Genomic DNA, 20,651 nt, shown 5'->3' on the forward strand with positions numbered 1-20,651 from the left:
ATATATTGTACATTCTCATATCCTTCATAAAGAATTTCAAGTTTTTATAGAAAACATACCATGTCTTTAGGTGTAATCATACCTCATTCTCCTCAAAAACACACAAAAATAAATTAATACGTTTTCTTGCACGAAATTCTATTAACAGTAGCCTTATTTGTAACTTTGTAACCCACCAAATGTTTTTTTCCCCCCTAATTTCTGCAGACTTAACTTGATAGGGCATATGCATGTGTTCTACACTATTATACATATTCACTCAATTCAGCAAAATGCATTGCAGCCTACTTTTATTTATTATTTTTTCTATATTAGAATGATCGCCACATTTAACATAAGTCGTGTTGCCAATTATATTCTTTTTCTAATTACTGTTCTTTTACCGTAAAGGCTTACCAGGAAGTACCCATGACAAGACAGCAACAGAATGGAGTCTGTCCTTTATGAACTTTCTGGACAGACTACCAGAAGACATCGTTGCCCGGCGTAAAGGGGTTTGCACCGTGCAGTGATTCACACAGCTGTGGGTCATGATCTGGGCGACGCAGAACTGAGGTTTAACACCGATGCAACCAAGCTGCGACAAGTAGTTGAACGGACAATAGGAAGAGAACTTAAAGGAGAAGACACCACCTTGGTGGTACTGAAAGAAGAGCCAGTGCCCTCTTTCACTGTATGATCGCAGCATGTTTGGATGCCATTATTGTTGTCCTAGAGCATCAGTATAAACGCTACTTTGAAATGGAGATCACAGATGATCTGTTGAAGGAAACACAGTCAGCACGCACCCACAACATTGATGCTGAAGATATAATGGGGATGTTCAGTGCGGGCAAGGAAAGGGCAAAGAATGTAAAAGTTAATTTCTTGGCTGCCAGGATAAATTGAGCACAAAAAAGCATGGTTGTTTCATGGCTAGATGAGATGTACACTGACAATCGAAGTAACATTGTTACATGGGCCATTTCAGGAGGAAGAAAAAAGAGAAAAATAAACAGGAATAAAGTCAGAGAGATTAAGAAAGAATTGTTGAGGAGAGCGGTGAACAAACGGCAAAAGAAGAACGAGAAGAAATGGAAAGACATGGAGAAAAGACTGAAGGACAGTGATACATTATTAAAGTCAGGTAAAAAGAACATTCCATGACTTGTGCGATGACAGTCATGCAGTCCTCATTTAGATTCTTCAGGGCACTGCCATCGGGCGAAACATCTGTCACTCGTGGTACCATAACGAATCTGGTGCTGAGACTGTGTATTCTGGCAAGGTTGAAAAACTGAAGGGGAGGAGAGGAACTGATTGCTACACAATAGCTTACTGGACTGATGAAGAGACATATGAAAAAGCTACGGACTACGACATATCTAAAGTGCCTCTTGCGGTGAATTTGATGTGCTGTGACTTAATTTTTGATGATGCTGATATGAAATCATTTGTGACTGTTGATTGGGAAATGACTTGTGATGCTCAAAAAGATTATCTGCTGAACTGGTAAGTCTTTTCTGCATTGTCTAGTGGTTGTTTTTTTTCATAATGACCTGTCTGACAAGAGTCTTTGAAAAATATGCATGTGCTTGATTTATAGTATTCTAATTTTTGTGCAATATTTGCATAGTACAGTTTGTTTTATTTGTGCTGTTCATAGGAAATGTATGTCAAGAAAATAATTACAGTAAAAAGATTATTCTTTATCTTTACATTGATAATGAGCAACAGGGCCATCATTTAAAGGTCATATCCAAACAGAGAAATATCTATTCTATTATTTGAAAGCAAATAATACTAGTATACCAAAAATGTAACATTTTTAGCAAGAAATACTTTCCTGGGGGAGATCTAAGGAAAACTTAGTATGGCAAAAACTATTGATGACCACTCAGTCAGCGCTGTAAAAAACCGTGACGTCAACAGATTGCTGGCCAGTGTGTGCATCCTACATCTAGCCTACCAGACGACCGGCCCACAAACAACTCATTCAATGCCATGGAGGGATAAAATGAAAGCAAAAGATCCAGAAGTACGAAAAAAGTGTTATCGTACAACAGAAGGGCCCTCGTCCAATCATAGTGAAATTTGTTTCTTATCGAGCCAGAGCGATATTCATTGCTGCCCGCCGTAAGCTGAAGGGGTCGGAGTTCTTTATTAACGAGGATCTCACTAAGAAAAATCAAGCCCTCTTCACTGCCGTACGAAAAAATCCAAAAGTCATCCGAGCGTGGACCATCGATGGCAGAATCTTCGCGGGTATCAAGAACTCTGAGAATGGCTCGAGTCGCAAACTGATCACATGCGAGGCTGACATTGGAAAATTGTAAAAGATATAGTGATGAACTATTCCAGCACTTCATTTACCTAGTACTGTATTATTACATGTACTCAGTACTTCACATTTAATTTTCAATACTATTGCCACTCCTACATGTATTTACTAATGGGTTTTGTTCATTTATTAGTTATACAGTGAACTCTCATTATAGATTGCTGTTGTTGAAATATCCAAATAACAAAGTAATTTTCTTGGCCATGGGCTTGGAATGAATATTCTAATGTATTTTATTGTTTCTGCAGCCAAAAGATTTTGATATGGCAAAGAAATGTCACTGGACATATGGTGTTTATTCATAGTGAGGGTCCACTGTATTGCTCTATATGGCGTGTCTAAACATGTACAACATTTTTGCTGAATTTTACCTAGTACTGTATTATTAGTACTTCACGTTTCAATACTATTTGCCGCTCCTACATGCATGTACAATGTACATTGTACTAATGGGTCTTGTTCATTTATTAGTTATTGTAAGTATAGGGTGGAAACATGTACATGTAAGTATTCAATATCTCCTGGCAGAAAGCCCCCAGGTTTTTATTCATTGCCTCTTATACCTTTAATGTGTTTGTTCATTGAAGTTTTTGCAAATATCTTGTGTTATTGTGTGTGTATGATGTGTATGTTCTTGTGTGTGTATGTGTACCTATGAACCTTTTAATGCAACTGTTTTTATACTGTCTACCTTTCTTGCAGCATTGTGCTGTTTTCACGAGCCTGTAGATTGTCATGTTTAGATTTTGAAATAACATGAAAGATGTTGCCCAATGACTTTGAACCGGGTGTTCACCTTGACGATGACTTAAATTCCACAGTAAGGGAATGTAATTATGTAAGTTGTGATGACTTTTAGGAAAAGTTTGCATGCAGCGAACAGCATGAGAATTTTACTATGCTTCATATAAATGCTAGGAGCCTTGTTAAAAATCATGATAATTTGCAAGTGTTGCTTGAGTGTTTACACCATGATTTGTCTTTCATTGGTGTCTCTGAAACTTGGTTTAAGACATCAACTGATGCTAATTTATTCAAGTTACAAGGTTACTCCCTAATCAACATCTGTAGACGTGATAGCATTGGTGGTGGTGTTGCCTTATATATTAAAGACTCCCATCGATTATAAGCTACGGTGCGATTTGTCTGGTAGTAAACCTGGTTATGAGTCAATTTTTATTGAAGTTGATGATAAGGAAAAGCATATTGTAGTTGGGTGTATTTATAGGGCTCCAAGAATTGATGCTGAATCATTTTGTGATAATTTTGAAGAGCATATGCAAACGTTATCTAGGGAGAACAAGATTGTTTATGTTATGGGTGACTTCAATGTCAATCTGTTAAATTCTGATTATGACGATAGTGTGAAGGGGTTCTTGGATTTTATGTATTCACATAATATGTTCCCTCTCACACTAAACCTACTCGCATTACTGACACCTCTGCTATCCTGATTGATAATTTTTTTACAAATTACATCGGAGTTGTCACAGCCAAGTAGCTCCATAAAGAAGACACTTGCATCATCATTGAGTGGACAACTCAGAAAGGAAAAACTTCACAGGCTAGCAGCAAAGAAGTTAAGAGTCAGTTGGAAGCTTGTTAGTAGAGCCAAACGTCTTCAGGCTGGAAGGAAGTCACTGTCAATGAACACCTTAACCCTAAAAAGACTGGGCTATTTTGGTAGCTCGAAAGACTGGGGGGGGGGGGGGGGGCCTAAAGGGCCCCCCCTTAAGATCTCGGCCGTGGATCGCGCGATCGCCGCGGAAATTTGCACAATGGTAGTATGTGATGTAATCTACAAGATCGTATATTCAAATTTTCCAAAATAGCCTTCTTTTATTTTATTTTGATTAATTATGCTAATTTATGCGAGAAATCAGACTCTTTGATCTAAATCAGTAAATAAAGCTCCAAAAGTGCTCATTTTTGGTCTAATTATTCTTTGTGGCATTCTTAGCAAATGTACTTGAAAAAAAATTCGGTATCAAAATTAATTTCTTATTTATTTTATTGTTTTATGAATTTCTTATGTATTTCTTTGTTTTTTCGACCTTTTGTTTTCGTTGTTTTTTTTTTTTTAATTGGTGGCAGACACTTTTTGAAGCATAATACTCCTAAAACAAATTAATTTCAGCCATTTAGAGTAAAAATAAGCATATTTATATGAACCATGTGAAAAAACTCAATTTGCATTGACTTTGTACACAAAATCACATTTTTGAGCCATTTTCGGCCTCACGTGCATGTACAAAAAGTTATGTAACTTCAGAACCGTACCCCCGGGCGTCACAAATTTGGTGTCAAAATGTGCGTCAAACTCAAAAAAAAAAAGTCATACAGCATCGCGGCGAGAGCATTGGGTGTTGCAGAGTAATCGCGCGAAATGTCGAGGGGGGGGGGCCTTTTAGGCCCCCCCCCAGTCTTTTTAGGGTTAAAACTGGTGAGGGACTTCTACCAGAGTATTAACAGCAACACCATCCTAGACAAGAAATATGTTAGCAAAAGAACTGAACAATCCACATCTCTGCTTGACAGATCACTGAAATGGCTGTATAGTCAGTTCATCAAAGCACATCCACACATGAGTAACTGTTTCGCAAAATTTTGTCAACTTAGGCCATGAAACATATTATAACAAAGTGATGTCACGATGTAAGTCATGATGGTGCGTGTACGCACGTTGTACTAGAGTATCTGGATATGGACGGGGTGTGCGTTTAGACACGCACGTTATGAATAAAAGTCCGTATGGGTACTGAGTAAGAGACAGTTGCGTTCTAGCCACGTCTGGGAAAGGACTGCGTGTGGCGAGTCAGTACGAGCAGTCGGTTACATTTTGAAGGGCTGCGGGCAACTTGTTGGTATACTTTCCTCCATTCGTCAAGCTTCCAAGAATAAAGGCAAGTGAAGCACTTGCGTCATTACAATTCAATTACTTGGCAATAACCGGTGTATTTATTTGTGCTTTCTGGTCCGTACGAATGCGGTGATGAGAGAGAATTGGGTGCTATGTTTGCCAAGACATGAGAGCCCCGAGATCGATACACAACGGCCCCAGTTGTGTTACAATATTAAGACAATGGGAAAGGCAAAGCTTGCAGGTTGTCTCTGTGAATACTGTGCAAACCTGAAACTCAAGTTGGACACCATCAACTCTCATCTGGCCTGCAAGCAGGCTACAACAATTCCAGATCTGTACTCATTGAGCAGCATTACTCTCTGTGATAGAGAACCAGGAAGTAAATACCACTTGCCAAGTTGTGTACAGAGGGAGTGCCTTGATTGTGGTGTGGACAAGCTTGATGAGATACTAGAACCTTTGATGACCACACCTCAACAGTCTGTTTCTTGGAAAAGATGGGAACTTGCATCAGAAGAAGTGAAGACCTGAAATGGCTCAAGTACAGTATAAAGAAAAGGGGGCTTGTGACAAAAACTGGAACAGTCGATATGCTAATCAGAGTTGAAAGATGAAATGAGGACCTTCTCAAAGCACCTATTCATCAAGGACTTTCAAGCTCACCAGCTACAGGCATTACGTCATAATATCCCAGATGACTTTGCACAGTTCCTTTTGGACTGCAGAAAATTACGTCTGCAGGTATCAAGATGAAGCTGAAACAGCATATTGGTCATAGCAGTCCGTTACAATCCATCCCTTGTAACGTACTATAGATGTCACAAGAAGAAAACAAAAATATTTGTCTTCTCTGTCCCTTTATGTGTATGTGTAGATGGTTGAGCTGTCTCCTGGTACAGGTGTATACCTGTACAAGCATCAACTCACAGAGGCGACTAAAAAAAGCTTGATGCACTGGGGTGGCCTGCTACCTGCTGTCATGTTTCATGACAACAATCCTAACTCGTGACACACAAGATGGTAGGAAAATTCACCCTGCTGTGAAGGAAACATCAATGTACCTACAGGATCGAGGAGTCGCTGAGAACAAGGTTGGAACTGTTATAAAAAATGTTATTGACAATCTAACCAATTGTGAATTGTCGGGTAAGCTCCCCTCAATGAGTTCTCAACAAAGACTTGCTTCAGAGATGAGGGAGATTGCAAAGCAGCACCTTCGTGAAGAACTCCAAGGTGAGAAGCATCTTACCCTGAAATATGATGGAACAAAAGGAGGACAACATTTGGTTGAAGTGCAGGTTGAAAGCAGGGCTGAAACATTCACGCTTGGTGTTGGAGAGGCTGTAGGTGGCACGGCAAGGGAGTATGTGAAATGCATTGAAGACCTGGCACATCAAGTTGATGACAAGATTTTGCATTCAGTGCAAAATACATAGATTTATTCATATATTCATATAAATAAATAAATTTAAAAAAATAAATAAAGATTTTATCAATCACAAGAGGTGATACGCTGATGACGTATCACCTAGTTGCTCGGAAACTACAGAATACATATCAATAACCTCACAGGCACAGCCATTAATGCTCATGGCCTAGCAAGCTGCTTCAAAGTCTGAGGACTAGCTCGAGATTTGCAGCAGCGGGGCAGTGTGCGACAAAAGTAGTATGCGAGCGATTACGAATGCACAGCATCGACTTTCTTCATAAGATGTAAAGTTGTTACTTTTTTAGTACCATATTACTCGATTGTACAGCTGCACGTTAGCGGCATCGCAGATTACACAGGCAGGCATACATCTAAATTTGACAAGCCCAAGTGTGCCTGCATATCCAGACTATGAAATCTTGCTCTGAATCCCTCATTGTGATTTAATATCCTGACATCATTACACCAGAATGTACAAAGATTAAATGATAACTTCAATATCTGTTTGAAGTTCAATCCTTATTTCGTAAATAATGTAATGGGGGAGAGGTTGCATCCTTTTATGAATTAAACTTGTCTGTCTGTCTGAATTCTGCTTCTTAAGATTGAAAACCTGGCCTAGCACACCAGCTAACTGAATCTCATTGAGACATAATATCTCTGTCTTAATATGAAATAAGGATTGTATTTCAAACACATAAAGTATCATTTGATTTTTCTTCTGCGCTTCATCAACAATTCATCATTTTCATATGTACATGTATTTTGTTTTTTCATTATTTATATTGCAACAGAGATACCTGTGAGATAAATATCACAAGGAATGGAATTTGGAACAGAACATAATTCATCATCTTTACCCCTATTCTTCAAGATGGTGATCCTGCACAATGATGACTGAAACCAAAAAATGAGCCAATCAGAAATGACCGGTGCCATCAACTTGTTCGCTGGCCCATCTTGGCCTTGGCTCTCCGCTCCTCCCGAATCCTCCTCTTGATGTGCTTGGGCAGGTCCCAGCTCTGCTGCACAAAGTAGTTCTCCAGCGACTCCAGGGATACCGGAGGCATGTACTCCCTCGTTCGTCTCCTCTTCCACCACTGGCCACCGAGGGCCTCCTTGCTGCCTGCCTTGGTGTACTGGTAGCGGTAGTGTTCCACTCTAATAAACCTTACAATCAAACAAAAGTTAGATAGTTAATACATATCAGATCCTAGATGCACAGAGTTTTCTTACTTGAGCAACAAGAAGTGGTCATGTGCTATTCTTAAAACCATGACAATATGAGAATAATACTAACAGGTTTATGGCATGACAAATACAATTCTACAGCCAATTTCAGACAGGGTTCCCAGCATTTCAAGAAAACAAAATTCCCTGATTTTTCCCTGATTTTTCCCTGATGAAGTATCAAATTTCCATAACTATTTCAACTCATTTTCGGTTTCACATCCAAATTTCATCCAGTTTCATCCAATGAATGTTGTTTTGATATGCAACAAAATATAACATAGTCTTACTAACTACTTTCGGTATTTGGGTCTATCAAAATTCAGAGAATTTTCCCTGATTTGAGGCATTTTTATCAAATTTCCTAAATTATCCTTGACTGGAAAAAAGTAAAATACTTTTCCTTGATATCCCTAATTTTCCTGATGGGCTGGGAACCCTGTCAGAACAGTTAGGTGATTTTCTTAGAGCCTTGCAAAGAATAAAAGCAAAAAATAAATAAATAAATAAATAATAATAATAATAATAATAATAATAATAATAATAATAATAATAATAATAATAATAATAATAATAATAATAATAATAATAATAATAATAATAATAATAATAATAATAATAATAATAATGATAATAATAATACAAACATGTGTTAATAAGGATGACTTACTTTGGAGGGTCCTGACCATGGAAAGGATTGTAGGCGATCAGATCCAGAGTCTGCTCATCATTGATCAACAGTTTGCCGGCCAGATGAACAAACCAGGGGTTGGACTGGTAGTTCTGTATTGAAAGACAGGAGGAAGTAATGATGTTAAGCTGTCACTAAAGAATCACCTTTTTCTGGTGAGAAGCTGACCCCTAAAATCACTGTGAAATCTGACAAATAATCAATGTCATATATTCGGACAATTATTATGAAGAAAGCTCAAACCAAGTTGGATGTCAAATGACATAAACATATTCCATCATGTAGATTTCTCTGTGCAAAGAAAAACACAAGACGTGTGCACTGAAGCAATTTACAGTGCAAATACAATGTCTGACTTCAAAATGCAAACTAATTTAAGAAGCAAGACACCAATTACTAAACATGATGGCTATAACTATATCCCATTATCAATTAATATTTTTGTCTTTTTTATTCTTAACTTCCAATGATTCCATGAAGTTGCTGAAGTGAGCAAGTCCGAATAATCAATAAAAACAGAAGGGAAGACAAGTACACTGGTAAAGCATTTTACAATATTGAAGGAAAATCAAATAGAGTGGATCATATTTTCTCTCCTCCCCCCCACCCCATCTCATCACCAGCAGATAGAAGGTGACATTGAAGAAGGAGTTCAGACCTGGAATGCAGCAAACCACAGAAGCCAATCCAGTCGGTAGTGATAGGGTGAGATGAGGCAGGGACGCCTAGTGACGTTGCCTGGTTTGCACTTGAACTCGTACTCCAGCCACACTGCCCGTGGGTCGTTGGGGTTGCGGCTGCTTGTTCCTTGGAATATCACCTCATCTCTCACTTTAGTGACACTGTGGATGAAAAAAAGGAAAGAACAACAACAAACATTAATGACCATCTGATACTGCTTTGGTTTGAGAAGGTACATAATAAGCGTGGTCAGACTGGCAAAAGATTGAGAAGTTTAAGATCGCGAAGTTTGGACCATTGGTACGCGCGCAAGCAAGAGTGCGCCGTTCGATGGCTAGTGATTGTGACGTAACAATGCACCTCGTACATGACAATGGCCTCGCGCTTCGAGGCACTGCCTGCAAACAGATTGACAAGTTTCGCGAGAAGTTTGCGGTCACACTGGCAAAACTCCGAGATCTTAAAGATCACGATCTTAAACTTCTCGATCTTTTGCCAGCCTGACCGCGTCTATTGTAAAAATTTCCATTTCTTCAAACTATTATCACCTAAATCGTATGTAAATCTTGCTCATAGGTTCAGACACTGCCATCATCATAATTTGGCATAAAGCAATCTGACAGAACATATTCAGGAACAAACCATTTTCTACAATCTAAAAAGAGCATATTCCTTAGGAGTTTTCCCCATTATCTCAGCTGCTGATTCACAAAATATCTGATAAACATAAAAAAATCCCAAATTACGAAGAAAACTGGTTACACACGCAAGTTTCTAATGCATGCATTACACAGGAAGTATAGACGATACAGACCATTGTACATGGATCAACAATCTGTACCTGCCAAAAGCTCCATAGGTATTGACTATCCTGAGGGAGTCAAAGGAAGTGTTCATAGCCTGATGGGTCGAGAGAAGGTTCTTAACCACTGGGATGCTCAGGTAGGCTATCAGCACTGCCAGTGATATGTGCGCCACTCTGCGAATGTAGTCACCTATATGAGAAGGGAAAAGTAAGGTAGATGTCTTATCACTGCATGTGCCTTTGCACACCAAGCTACAGTCTTTGGAAATGAACTGTTTGTTCCAACAATACAGTATTGTACCTGAATGTCACAGACAAATACACCAGTAGTGGCCACAGAAAGCAGGGTGCTTTCACTAAATGTAAACTGCAAAACTTTCCATGTAATGATGATAATGCACACATCCCAAGAGTAGCTAATCTGCATGTTCAAGTGATACTAGATTGTGCTTTGCATTATCGTTGATATTGTGTACTACTGTTTTCATCATGCATCACACGCTGGCAAAAAATCCCAACTATAATTGCTGCAGGTGTGCTAAAAAATCTCTCAAGAGGGTTTGTAATTTTCACAGGACTGGCTAATCAGTCTGTGAGTGTTGCAAGAAGGAACCTCCAGACTCTGCCTAAAGGACAACTTTATGCATATGAAACACTAAATGCTATCTAAATATTGCATATTATTCTTGTCACCATCATCAGAATCAGAATCAGGATCATCAACTTCATCATCATCATCATCATCACCACAATCAACGACATCATCATCATCCTCAGAATCATCAACATCATCATCATCACCGCAATCAACATCATCATGATCATCATCATCATTATCAAAATCCTAAACATCATCATCATCATCATTATCACCACAATGAACAACATCACCAACATCATCATCATCAACAATCATCACCATCATTGTCATTTCTATAATTTCAGCCATCAATAACTGGCTGGTCGACACCCATCCCACCAGTCAAGCTTACCCAGACTGGGCCGAGGCTTTCCATGGGAGCGCATCCTCCCGGTCGTTGCCATGGCGCTGCTTAGCCAGGATGGGAAGAGCCAGGTCAGGCTCTGGTCATCAAAGCAGCTGATGGCGGGAAGGATGGTCAACCAGTTGAGAAAGCTGAGGTTACCACTGATGATGAGAGTGACCTGAGAAGATTCAATGTCGACGAGATAGAGAGAAAAGCTGAAGAGTCAATTCAGGTTGATACACAACATGTTTGAAAATAAAGTAGAATAAAAAGAGTAGATCATATGAATATATTAAATAAAGAAGAGAGCCAACAAGCATATAATACTTGCAAAGCAGACTTTCAATCTAACATCAGAAAAAAGAAGAATGAAATAAAGAATAATGCATAATTCTCAAAACAGTTATACACCAATAGCCTACCATGACAGTAATTTTCATAGGAGTAACAAGATACAAGTACATTTGAAAGAAAGCAGAAAAATACCTCTGGGTATAATGAAAGAAAAGTAAAATAAAGCAAATAAAAAATGCACCCCATCGCTGAAGATATTTGAGAAAATGTCATCAAAAAGTTGTTTCTGACTATAGAATCCCACCAGGACATGGGGTAATTGGGATTTTTCTGTATAAAGCATAATATATGTGCCTAATACACACCCTGTGCATTTTAGGGAAATTTAAGTTATTGGTAAATTTCACTTTGTGTATTTAAAGTATCTAAATGAGAAGATGCTGAATTGGCCTGTGTATAAAAGGCATACAGCTGTGTTCTAAGCCTGGATTATGGAAATGTCCTAACATCAGTGATATAATACTGCACTTGAGGAGGCTCAGTGAGAAGGAAGAAGCCATTCAAAGAACACATAAATGCCACACACCTGGAAAAGAATCTGTATAACTCCTCCGATGAGACGCAGCGGTCTCCAGGGAACAAGGAGGAAGATGGGGGCGATGAGCTCGATGAAGTGATTAGAGGCCGTTTCAAACTTGTGGAACCACTCGGGACTCTGGTGCATGTAGTAGCTCATTGGATTTGGCACAGGCTGGGTCTGAAAACGTAGCAATCAAGGAGAGATAAAATTTCTTACTTCCAGTTGAATATGGGGTACCTCCATGTTTTGGTCGAGACCTAATTTCAGGTTTCTAACATATTTGGTGAGATACTGAGAAACCTCTTATGAAATATGAAAGAGCATCTAATTCCATGAGGAATTCAATGCTTATTTGATAAAAATTGGTTTTGAAATGGCTGAGATATCCAAAACGGAGCGATTCTAATAAAGTGTGAGACCCACCTTTTATTATGATCGCTTTGTTTTATTTTGCTTTTGGATGTTTCAGTCATTCCAAACCCGATTTTCATCAAACAAACTTTGAATTCCTCTTAAAATGGTACGCTCTGTATTCAAAGCGTTTTCTTGGTGTCTCGCAAAAATTTAAAAGCCCAATTCTTATCTCCATCAATACTGTACCATCCCTTTAAAGCTTGCTCAATAATAGAAAGAAGCATCTGCTAATAAGCTCTTTTAATAGTCATATTCAATTTTTAAGATGTAGAAGAACTGTGGTTTTGTAGTAGACAAGGTCTTGGCTTTTTAGACAGAAGGACCTGGGTTTGAACTCTGAGCACTGTCCACATCCTTGGACAAGTTGTTTGTTTCACCCTCCACATTCTTCTAGACTGCGGCGTACAAATGGGTAACTTGCTGTGTTGTGATGCTGATAATGGCAGGGTCCTCTGGTAGAGCAGTGCTAACACCTTGGTAAATCTATAGAACCAAACCATGATAGCATTATTGTCATTAGTATCTATTTTTGTTGGTACACTGGTAACCATCTCACCTCATAGTGATAGTTCATACACGTCAGGTCTCTCCAGCATTGGTCACCTCGAATCTTTATCAAACCCTGTAGAAGGATTGACAATACAGGGGAAAAAAATACAGGAGAAAGTACTGTAAGGGTACTGTGAGAAGGTACTGCAGTATTAAACAAGCATCTGCAACTGTGACTTATCTGTAACAATATACCTGAGAGCAAATTTCTCCACTCATTTTGACAAATTTGCATCTGCTTCAGTACTGCAAATTGGTTCCACAAATTTATTGGAAAACAAAAGCCAGTTAATAATAAAACAAAAACAACAAAACTTTAGCCTGAAAAGCTATGCCTGTTCCTAAAAGAAAATCTTGCTGCGCCATCACACAGAGAACACCCTGTTTCCATCATAGTGAAAAAGAGCATGTGTACATCAATATGACACCACCCCTTTAAACCAAGAAGTCTCGTATCGACTTCATGTCGTTCTTGCTGATACTCACGGCTCCCATCATGATTCTGAAGAGGAGCCACCTGTAGCCCCAGAGGACCACCCAAGGCATTGGGGTGTGCCGGGGGAACTTGCGTAGGCTCAGCAAGGGACAGGCAAAGATTGCCAGGAAGCCCGTCTCCAGAAGCTGAGACTCCCAGCCTGGTGTGGAAAACAAAAAACACCAACCATATTATGACATCACTGCTACATGTGTAGACAATCTGGGGGTGTTTCATCAATTTAGTCAGCACTGTCAAGTTGTCAGTCTCTGACAACTTAAGCAAAATCCTCGGTTTTGATTGGCTGAAATGCTCTTGTCACTGACTGTTACTATGGTAATTGTCAGAGACTGACAACTTGTTAGTACTGACAACTTTCATGAAACGGTACCCAGGTGTAACTATCATTGCCCCAGGGGGCTAATAGCTTGTGAAAGTGACCAAATGATACTTACCTAAGATGCCATGCCATATAACAGAAGAGGTAATTTCTAAAGACCTACACGGTTATTACTCTCATTTTTTTTTTTCTATATGGGGGGGGGGGGGTTAACAAGGTTATACCAAAGCCTTTCAAATATTGCATAAGCTGATCATAATTCTGTTCATTCATGCTTTTATCTATCAAGTTGTGACATCACACATACCATCCTCTAAATTGGCATGTTGTATTTATTAGATGAATTACATTTGACACTGCAGTCTGTTACACAATGTCTGTTAATGTAAAAATATAGCTCTTCGCAGAAATTTTACTCGTGGAAAGCGTGCAATGGCCAAACACAATTGGAACAAACAACATGTGAAGGAAAAGTTCTAAATTCATTTGCAGAAAAAGGCTACAAATAAACTTACATTCTTTATTTTTTTGGAGCAGTTATCAACCCAGCTACTTTCTTTTGCTCCATAGCGACTGTAGACACAGTCAGCTACTTTCCACCCTTCACAGTTAAACACTGAAAAAATTACAGGATTTCAGGTATATGAAACTATGATCAAGTGCATTTAAAGAAAGAATGTAAGAATGCAAGGCACTGGAAAACTTGATAACAAAGACACCTGCCATTACATATTGTATCTTTTTAACTCATGATCCTGGGAAAACCATGAAAATACTTCAGACTTTAAGCTTAAGGATTTCGACTGGTAAATTGAAAGGAAAGAAGAAAGAGAAGGAGTGGATATACACTTAAGAATCCGATGCTGTCTGCTCCAGAAATTATACATACTGGCTCCTGGCATTACAGTTCTACATAAAAAGGATGGTAGTTTTGGTTGAGATGGGGTTTCAAATCTTTTTTTTTTATTTTTTTATTTTTTTTTTTTGAGGGGGGTGAGATGAGAAACTACATTACAAAATATGACAGATAATACAATTCTAAGAGGAATCCAAGATTCAATCGATGAAAACTGGGTTTGAAATAGCTCAGATATCCAAAACAAAGTGATCCTAATAATAGGTCGGACCCATCGTTTATTAGGACCATATAACCAAACCATACCATCCCTTTAATGTGGTCTGCACTCTCATTTTCTGAAGGGGTAAAAATGATTATCTATTAGGTGTCTCCTCATTTTGCCCATTAGTTTCTTTGAATACCAGAACATAGTTTAAAGAAATGAATAATCGTTGGCATACTTACCAAATGAATACCTGTAAGAATACAAAAAGGTGATATTGGTCTTAACATTTCATTTTCTTTAAATTAACCTTTCAAATAAAAATCTACGAACAATTTGCTTTGTACTACCTACATCAAAGCCACAGGAAAGGCATATATACACATTTCTCCTATTATTACCATGATGCCCATTTGATTAAACCTTGATTCTTATTGCAGCATGATTCTTGTCCAATAAGTAATTTTGGTTTGTTTATTTGTTTGTTTGTTTTTCAACCGACACGAATGCACAATACTCAAAATGTTCGAGATAATATCATTGTCGGCTCTGTTTTATTTTATAACTATCTTTACTTACTGTTGGTGAGACTGTTGAGATGACCATGCAGTGAAATGGACCCATGAGAGATGTTTGATACATTATACCTTCCAATACTATTAAAGCATCATCTTAAAATAGGCAAACCGTCACTACAAAAAAAACTGAATGGCAGTGCAAACGCTCTAATTAACAAAGCTCAAAACTGGCACTCTGCAATGTCTAATTTCACATTTCCCCATCTGCTTATTTGTACTTTGTGCTTTGTGGTATTATGTATTAAGCTGAAATGCACTTTCATTTTGCCGACTATAGTCACAACTTCCATACATGGTCATGATGTAGCATTTGAATGGAAAAACACTTCATTTATAAAAATATGTGATAAGTTTTGGCCCAAGCATCACACAGACATCTACAGGTATTCTAAAGCAATGAACGGAGGTTTAAGTAATACTCTAAAAAAATTTATTTCAAACTGCGAGCCAATTGGTATTACTAAATTGGGGCTGTTTCAGCTTTGCTGTCTCATTAAATGTTGCCAACTTCATTCGACATTTGGATAAGAATTTGGGAGGTGCATACACTGATAGTACCAATTTAAGACAATCACCGAGACAGACACTCACCATCTCTGGCCGATATTGACCAGGGAGTGGTAGAGGACCCACAGGGCAGCCATGATGACCATGTTGCTGCAGCCAAGGACCAAGACGAAACCCGACAGGACCAGTCCAGCATAGGCCACAGCGTCCAGCCACCAGTCCAGGTGTTGGTCCAGGTCCCCGAACCAGAGGAGGGTGGGAGCAAAGTTTAGGGCCTCTTTTGAAAAGCCTCCCCTACATTGGCAAATTAGGACAAATTGACAAGTTGAGATTATGAAAGTAACAAATGTGGAATTCAGTCTGATCAATACAATGACATTTCACTCTATTCACTTGGAGAAAACAAAAAACAAAACAAAACCTGAATGCTAAGCAGATAGGGCTACACAACCATTGCACCTGCACCTGCTCGCAATAAAAAAAAAAAAAAAAAAAAAACAGTTCAGATTTCAAGTGATAAAATGAAGGGGTAAAATGGCTCTCTCATTTAATTATCATTAAATTTAGATTTTTTTTTCTCCCATATTTGTCTTTTCCCTAATGATACTACAATACTTCTAATCAGAAAAAAACAAACACTAAACAAAGCCAGAAACAGTCATTCCAAGTTCTTTAAACTGCAAATATTACTTTCATAAGAATCCAAGAATAAAGATGTTCATAGAAAAAAGCAGGGTGGGACAGAAAAAAGTAGGAAAATGCTTTACAGGGCCATGATTTGGAAAGTTACACAAAAATAATACCAATGCTGTAATGATGAGAAACAATAGATAACACATAGTGCACGTATGCAGATTTTACTTGTCCATACTTACTTGGGAGCTTGAACATAATTCCGAATCCTGTCCAGGTAGAGACCAGTGGGCAGCAGTCCCTTCTGGCCAATGAGGGCCTTGTTCTGGTGCAAGGCCACAAGGAAAGCCACAACTAGTAGAAAAGGACATAAAATAATATCACATACTGGGAATGAAACAGGGAGGAGATTATAGAGATGGTATAGTTTTGGCCGAGATAGGGCTTCAGGCATATGCTTCCCACATTTTTTTTTTACAATGATTTTTTTTTTCCTTCTAGGTAATGAGAACCCTCTTATGAAATATGAAAGAGCATATAATTCTAACAGGAATTCAAAGTTTATTTGATGAAAATTAGTTCTGAAATGACTGAGATGTTTGTAACAAAGTGATCCTATAAATAAAAGGTGGGACCCACCTCCTATTTGGATTGTTTTGTTTTACTTTGTTTTTGGACATCTCAGCCACTTCAAAACCGTTGTGAAATAAACTGATGTCTGTACATGTCGTACACTGCACGTCACCATCAAGCCATGCACACTTCCTGAAACGGCCAAATCAAATGAATGGCAGTGAATGGAGTTGTATTAAGTAAAACCATGATTATGTCTCTTTCGCTCAAGAATTTACTACAGGTGTACTGCTAATTGCTATACCGAAACAAGAAATGTACTACAATGAAGTGTTTCCACACAGACAGAAACACACACACACACACTCAAACTCCTCCAAAACTGGATTCAGAAAGATCAAGACCCAGCGCAGTATATAATGACAACATTTGGCCACAAGGGGTTCACTTTATTGGAAGACATCTAGCTAGATCTAGACTCTACTGATTGGTGGTAAAAATACTACTAGTTTTTTACTTGTCATCATCAGTGACTTTCAATTCGCCTATGTTAAACAATGACTGAGTAACAGTCGTTTGCCTTCTTTTTCTTTTCTTTTTTCTTCATTCATTGATATAAACCTGTGAAATGTCATTCTTAAACTTACAATAGATAAATGCGAGACTTCGCAGAAACACAATTCTGGTCAACCAGAAAGAATTTGCTCCAACTTTAGTGAGATGATTTTTTGACTCAGGATGTGCATGCTTCGTCTCATCATCAGTGACATCACTTCCAATTTCACCCTCCTTTGCCTTGTCGCTAGAAACACTGTCACTGGCAGTTGATCCATTGTCATCCGGACTACTGGGTGCATCGTCCTTGTCCTTGTCGGTATCTTTCTTGTTACCTCGCTTCACATTCCGCTGGCGAATTCCATCCATTTTGTTCTTATCGTCCGCCATCACATCAACCACATCTGCATTCACAGTGTCAGTTGTTTTTTTTACCCCAAATCTTTGGTTTCAGTCACGTCCAATGCACATGCACATGCACAGAAGCAAGAACCAATGAATACAGCTATGGCTGGTCCCCCCAAAAATTATTATTCTCCGTTGAAGAGTTTTCTTTCGTTGAAAGCATTATGTCGCGTGGAGCACCAGCTATCCCCGGTACAGAAACGTCTGGGTTGAGTCTAGGTTTTGCTCTGGGCACTACGTGTAAACACATTCAAACGGTACGCGTACCAGCGGCTTTTTCAAAATAAAGAATGCTATAATCGAGTGGTAAGTACTGAAAAAGTTGTTATACATTCTAAATTTCACATAAACCTGATTTATGTAGATGATTAACGTGTTTCTTTCGGTGGAAAATCACGAAATAGTTATAAATTATCAAACAATGTCATGAGAAATAACGGCATAGTGATGTGTTCAGTCCCATGCGCTTATTTTGTTGTGTGCTTGAAGTGACGTTACTACTTCTAATACTAGACTTGTAGAAAGATCTCACAAACCGGAACCTCTACACCTTTAATCTTCGTTGAGTTGTCGAATTCGTATTAATTACGCTGTAAAAGTGCAGATACTGTTTTTGGGTTATATGTATCTATAAGTTTAGATACGTCTAGGTTCTAGATCTCCAACGCGGGCATGCGGCGAAGCCGAAGTGCAGTGACCAGTGTGCGTGTGAGGGCCGAACTGAAGCCAGACGTAGATTTTTTGTCTAGTCTCTGACTCTGTAACTTTTTAGTGTAAGACTGTGGAATATACACTGTATCCTAACTCATGAACTGCGGCCAGCCCAAACGCAAAGTACAGTTTAAAATTTTACAACTGTAGGCTGTACAAGGGAGCGCCTCGAGGTTAACTGGTTTTATCCCTAAATGGCCTAATAATATAGACAAGTTGTCAACCGTGGTCAAGATACAGACCGATCTTTAGTTTCAGTCAATGAAAATCATAAACTGTAGATCTTCAGAAATTCACTTCAAGTGAACTTTGACTTACAATTACTGAGTTTAAATTTTCAGAATTCAGGGCTTTCCACATTTCACATGACTGAAGGGAGGGCATTATTAGGGACAAATTAATTAAGATTTATCACAACATTCATCACATGAAAAATGAAGGTTTGGTAGATCTATCGTCAGATTAGCCCGACCAGCACGACTGGGCTGTGTATACAACAGTGTTGTATTATAGTAATCGTCAGATGGACGTAAAACCTGTAAAGTATAAACATACATTAATGCCTCCGCACAACGCTTCGTGGCAGAGACATCAGAAGACTTATTTTAAATATTGAATAACTTACATTATGGATTAAAGCCAAGACCTTCTTTTACAATGCTACACTGTCAGTATATTTACCAAATGGAGTGTACTGATAATGCTTAATTTGACATGGATTTACAGCACAATTTCTTAATTAACATGGTAGGAAACTGTCTGCACCTTGCTGTTTTGAGACATTTGTATAAAATTAAAAGTACATTACTTGGCAGGGACAATTGTATCCAACTTGTAATTTGCATACTCATGTTCCAAAGAATCCATGGATGATAATGTTTGTGTTCTACCTGTATAATATGTGGTTTTGTTTAGACCATTCAGTCTTAGGTTCCAAGACTGAGAGACGATGTCAGGAATACCAGCTACACAGAGTTCAGATCGTGATGGTACTGTATAATTTCATCTCTTGACCGACTAAATACTTGCTGGTTGGAGTGATTTTTTTTTTTTTTTCAATTCCAAGGATACAGCACTAGTGTGCACAGATAAAAATGTTACTTCTATTGAAGGAGAAAACAAAATCTAGACTTTTAGTTTGTGTGGTGTACAAATATATTAAAAAGTTCAAAGACATTGGAGGCATACTAAAAGAATATTTGACCATCATTTTGTATGGAAATCATGCGTCAGGAATTCAAAGAAAACTCTTAACATAAAGTGTACTTTTTCCACTGTTCAAATTTAATGCAGGAAAAAAAATAAACATGTTGATGTATATCAAGTTTGTTATCTTCACCTACTGGCTGGCACACTTTTAAGAGCACTGCAGTATTGTGGCTTAGGCTTTATATAGTTTATTGTGGGATCATGTGCTACATATATTCCTGCTGGATGATGTCAACCTTAGCAAAGGCATGTTATGGCCCAGAATATCCCTTGTGATCCTCATTTGTGAGTAGAAAATGGCACCAAGCAATACAGTTGGGTAGTGATAATGGCAGGCCTCTCTTGAAGAGCAGTGCCAACAGTGAAAAGACAAAAGCCATGTGCTTGTTTGCCCTTGACATCCGAAACTCATTGTTGAGCAAATGATATGAATGAGCACTTGCCTGATAGAAAGTAGTGTTTTCTTGCTCAAATAACCATAGAGACTCTTCAAGAAGAAGTGAAAATTAGCACAACTTCACTTTTTCAAAACTTCCCTAATTTTTGTCTGATTTTGATCAAATTGTCACTAAATGCGCTTGTAAGATTTTTTCTCTTTCGTATCAGACTAACTTTTAGCCGGTTTGGAATTCCCCTTGAGGAAGTTACTTTGACTATTGACTACATTTTGCAATGTTACAGCACTTGATTTTTGTTTTCCAGAATACATCGATGTGGCCAATGATCTCTTTCGAAAGTTTAACCTCCCTACTGTCAGAGAGC

The 20,651-nt window shown here is 38.4% G+C and overlaps 1 protein-coding gene across 1 annotated transcript; it reads right to left on the bottom strand.

The window, feature by feature from the left end:
• Nucleotides 1-6,054: 6,054 nt before the first annotated feature.
• LOC139724713 (lipase maturation factor 1-like) lies at nt 6,055-18,027 on the bottom strand. Its single transcript, XM_071635834.1, has 12 exons — nt 17,657-18,027; nt 16,679-16,790; nt 15,888-16,097; nt 14,961-14,971; nt 13,329-13,477; nt 12,850-12,915; nt 11,886-12,056; nt 11,012-11,183; nt 10,056-10,209; nt 9,192-9,375; nt 8,513-8,625; nt 6,055-7,782 (listed from the first exon to the last, which is right to left on the bottom strand). Exons 1-12 carry the CDS (start codon nt 17,952-17,954, stop codon nt 7,551-7,553), a joined length of 1,872 nt encoding a protein of 623 aa, XP_071491935.1. The 5' UTR covers nt 17,955-18,027; the 3' UTR covers nt 6,055-7,550.
• Between the last annotated feature and the right edge of the window lie 2,624 nt (nt 18,028-20,651).

This window comes from Diadema antillarum, unplaced genomic scaffold (assembly GCF_040938485.1).
Source record: "Diadema antillarum isolate AM-2024a unplaced genomic scaffold, OU_Dant_1.0 scf00000226, whole genome shotgun sequence".
Taxonomy (NCBI): domain Eukaryota; kingdom Metazoa; phylum Echinodermata; class Echinoidea; order Diadematoida; family Diadematidae; genus Diadema; species Diadema antillarum.

Excerpts from the sequence above, each read along its gene's own strand:
- LOC139724713 (XM_071635834.1), bottom strand. The coding sequence starts at position 17,954 with ATGGCGGACGATAAGAACAAAATGGATGGAATTCGCCAGCGGAATGTG. Across the intron at positions 16,098-16,678 it reads AATTATGTTCAAGCTCCCAA|GGGAGGCTTTTCAAAAGAGG; the intron begins GTAAGTATGGAC and ends TTGCCAATGTAG. Across the intron at positions 8,626-9,191 it reads TGTGGTTTGCTGCATTCCAG|AACTACCAGTCCAACCCCTG; the intron begins GTCTGAACTCCT and ends CTTTCAATACAG.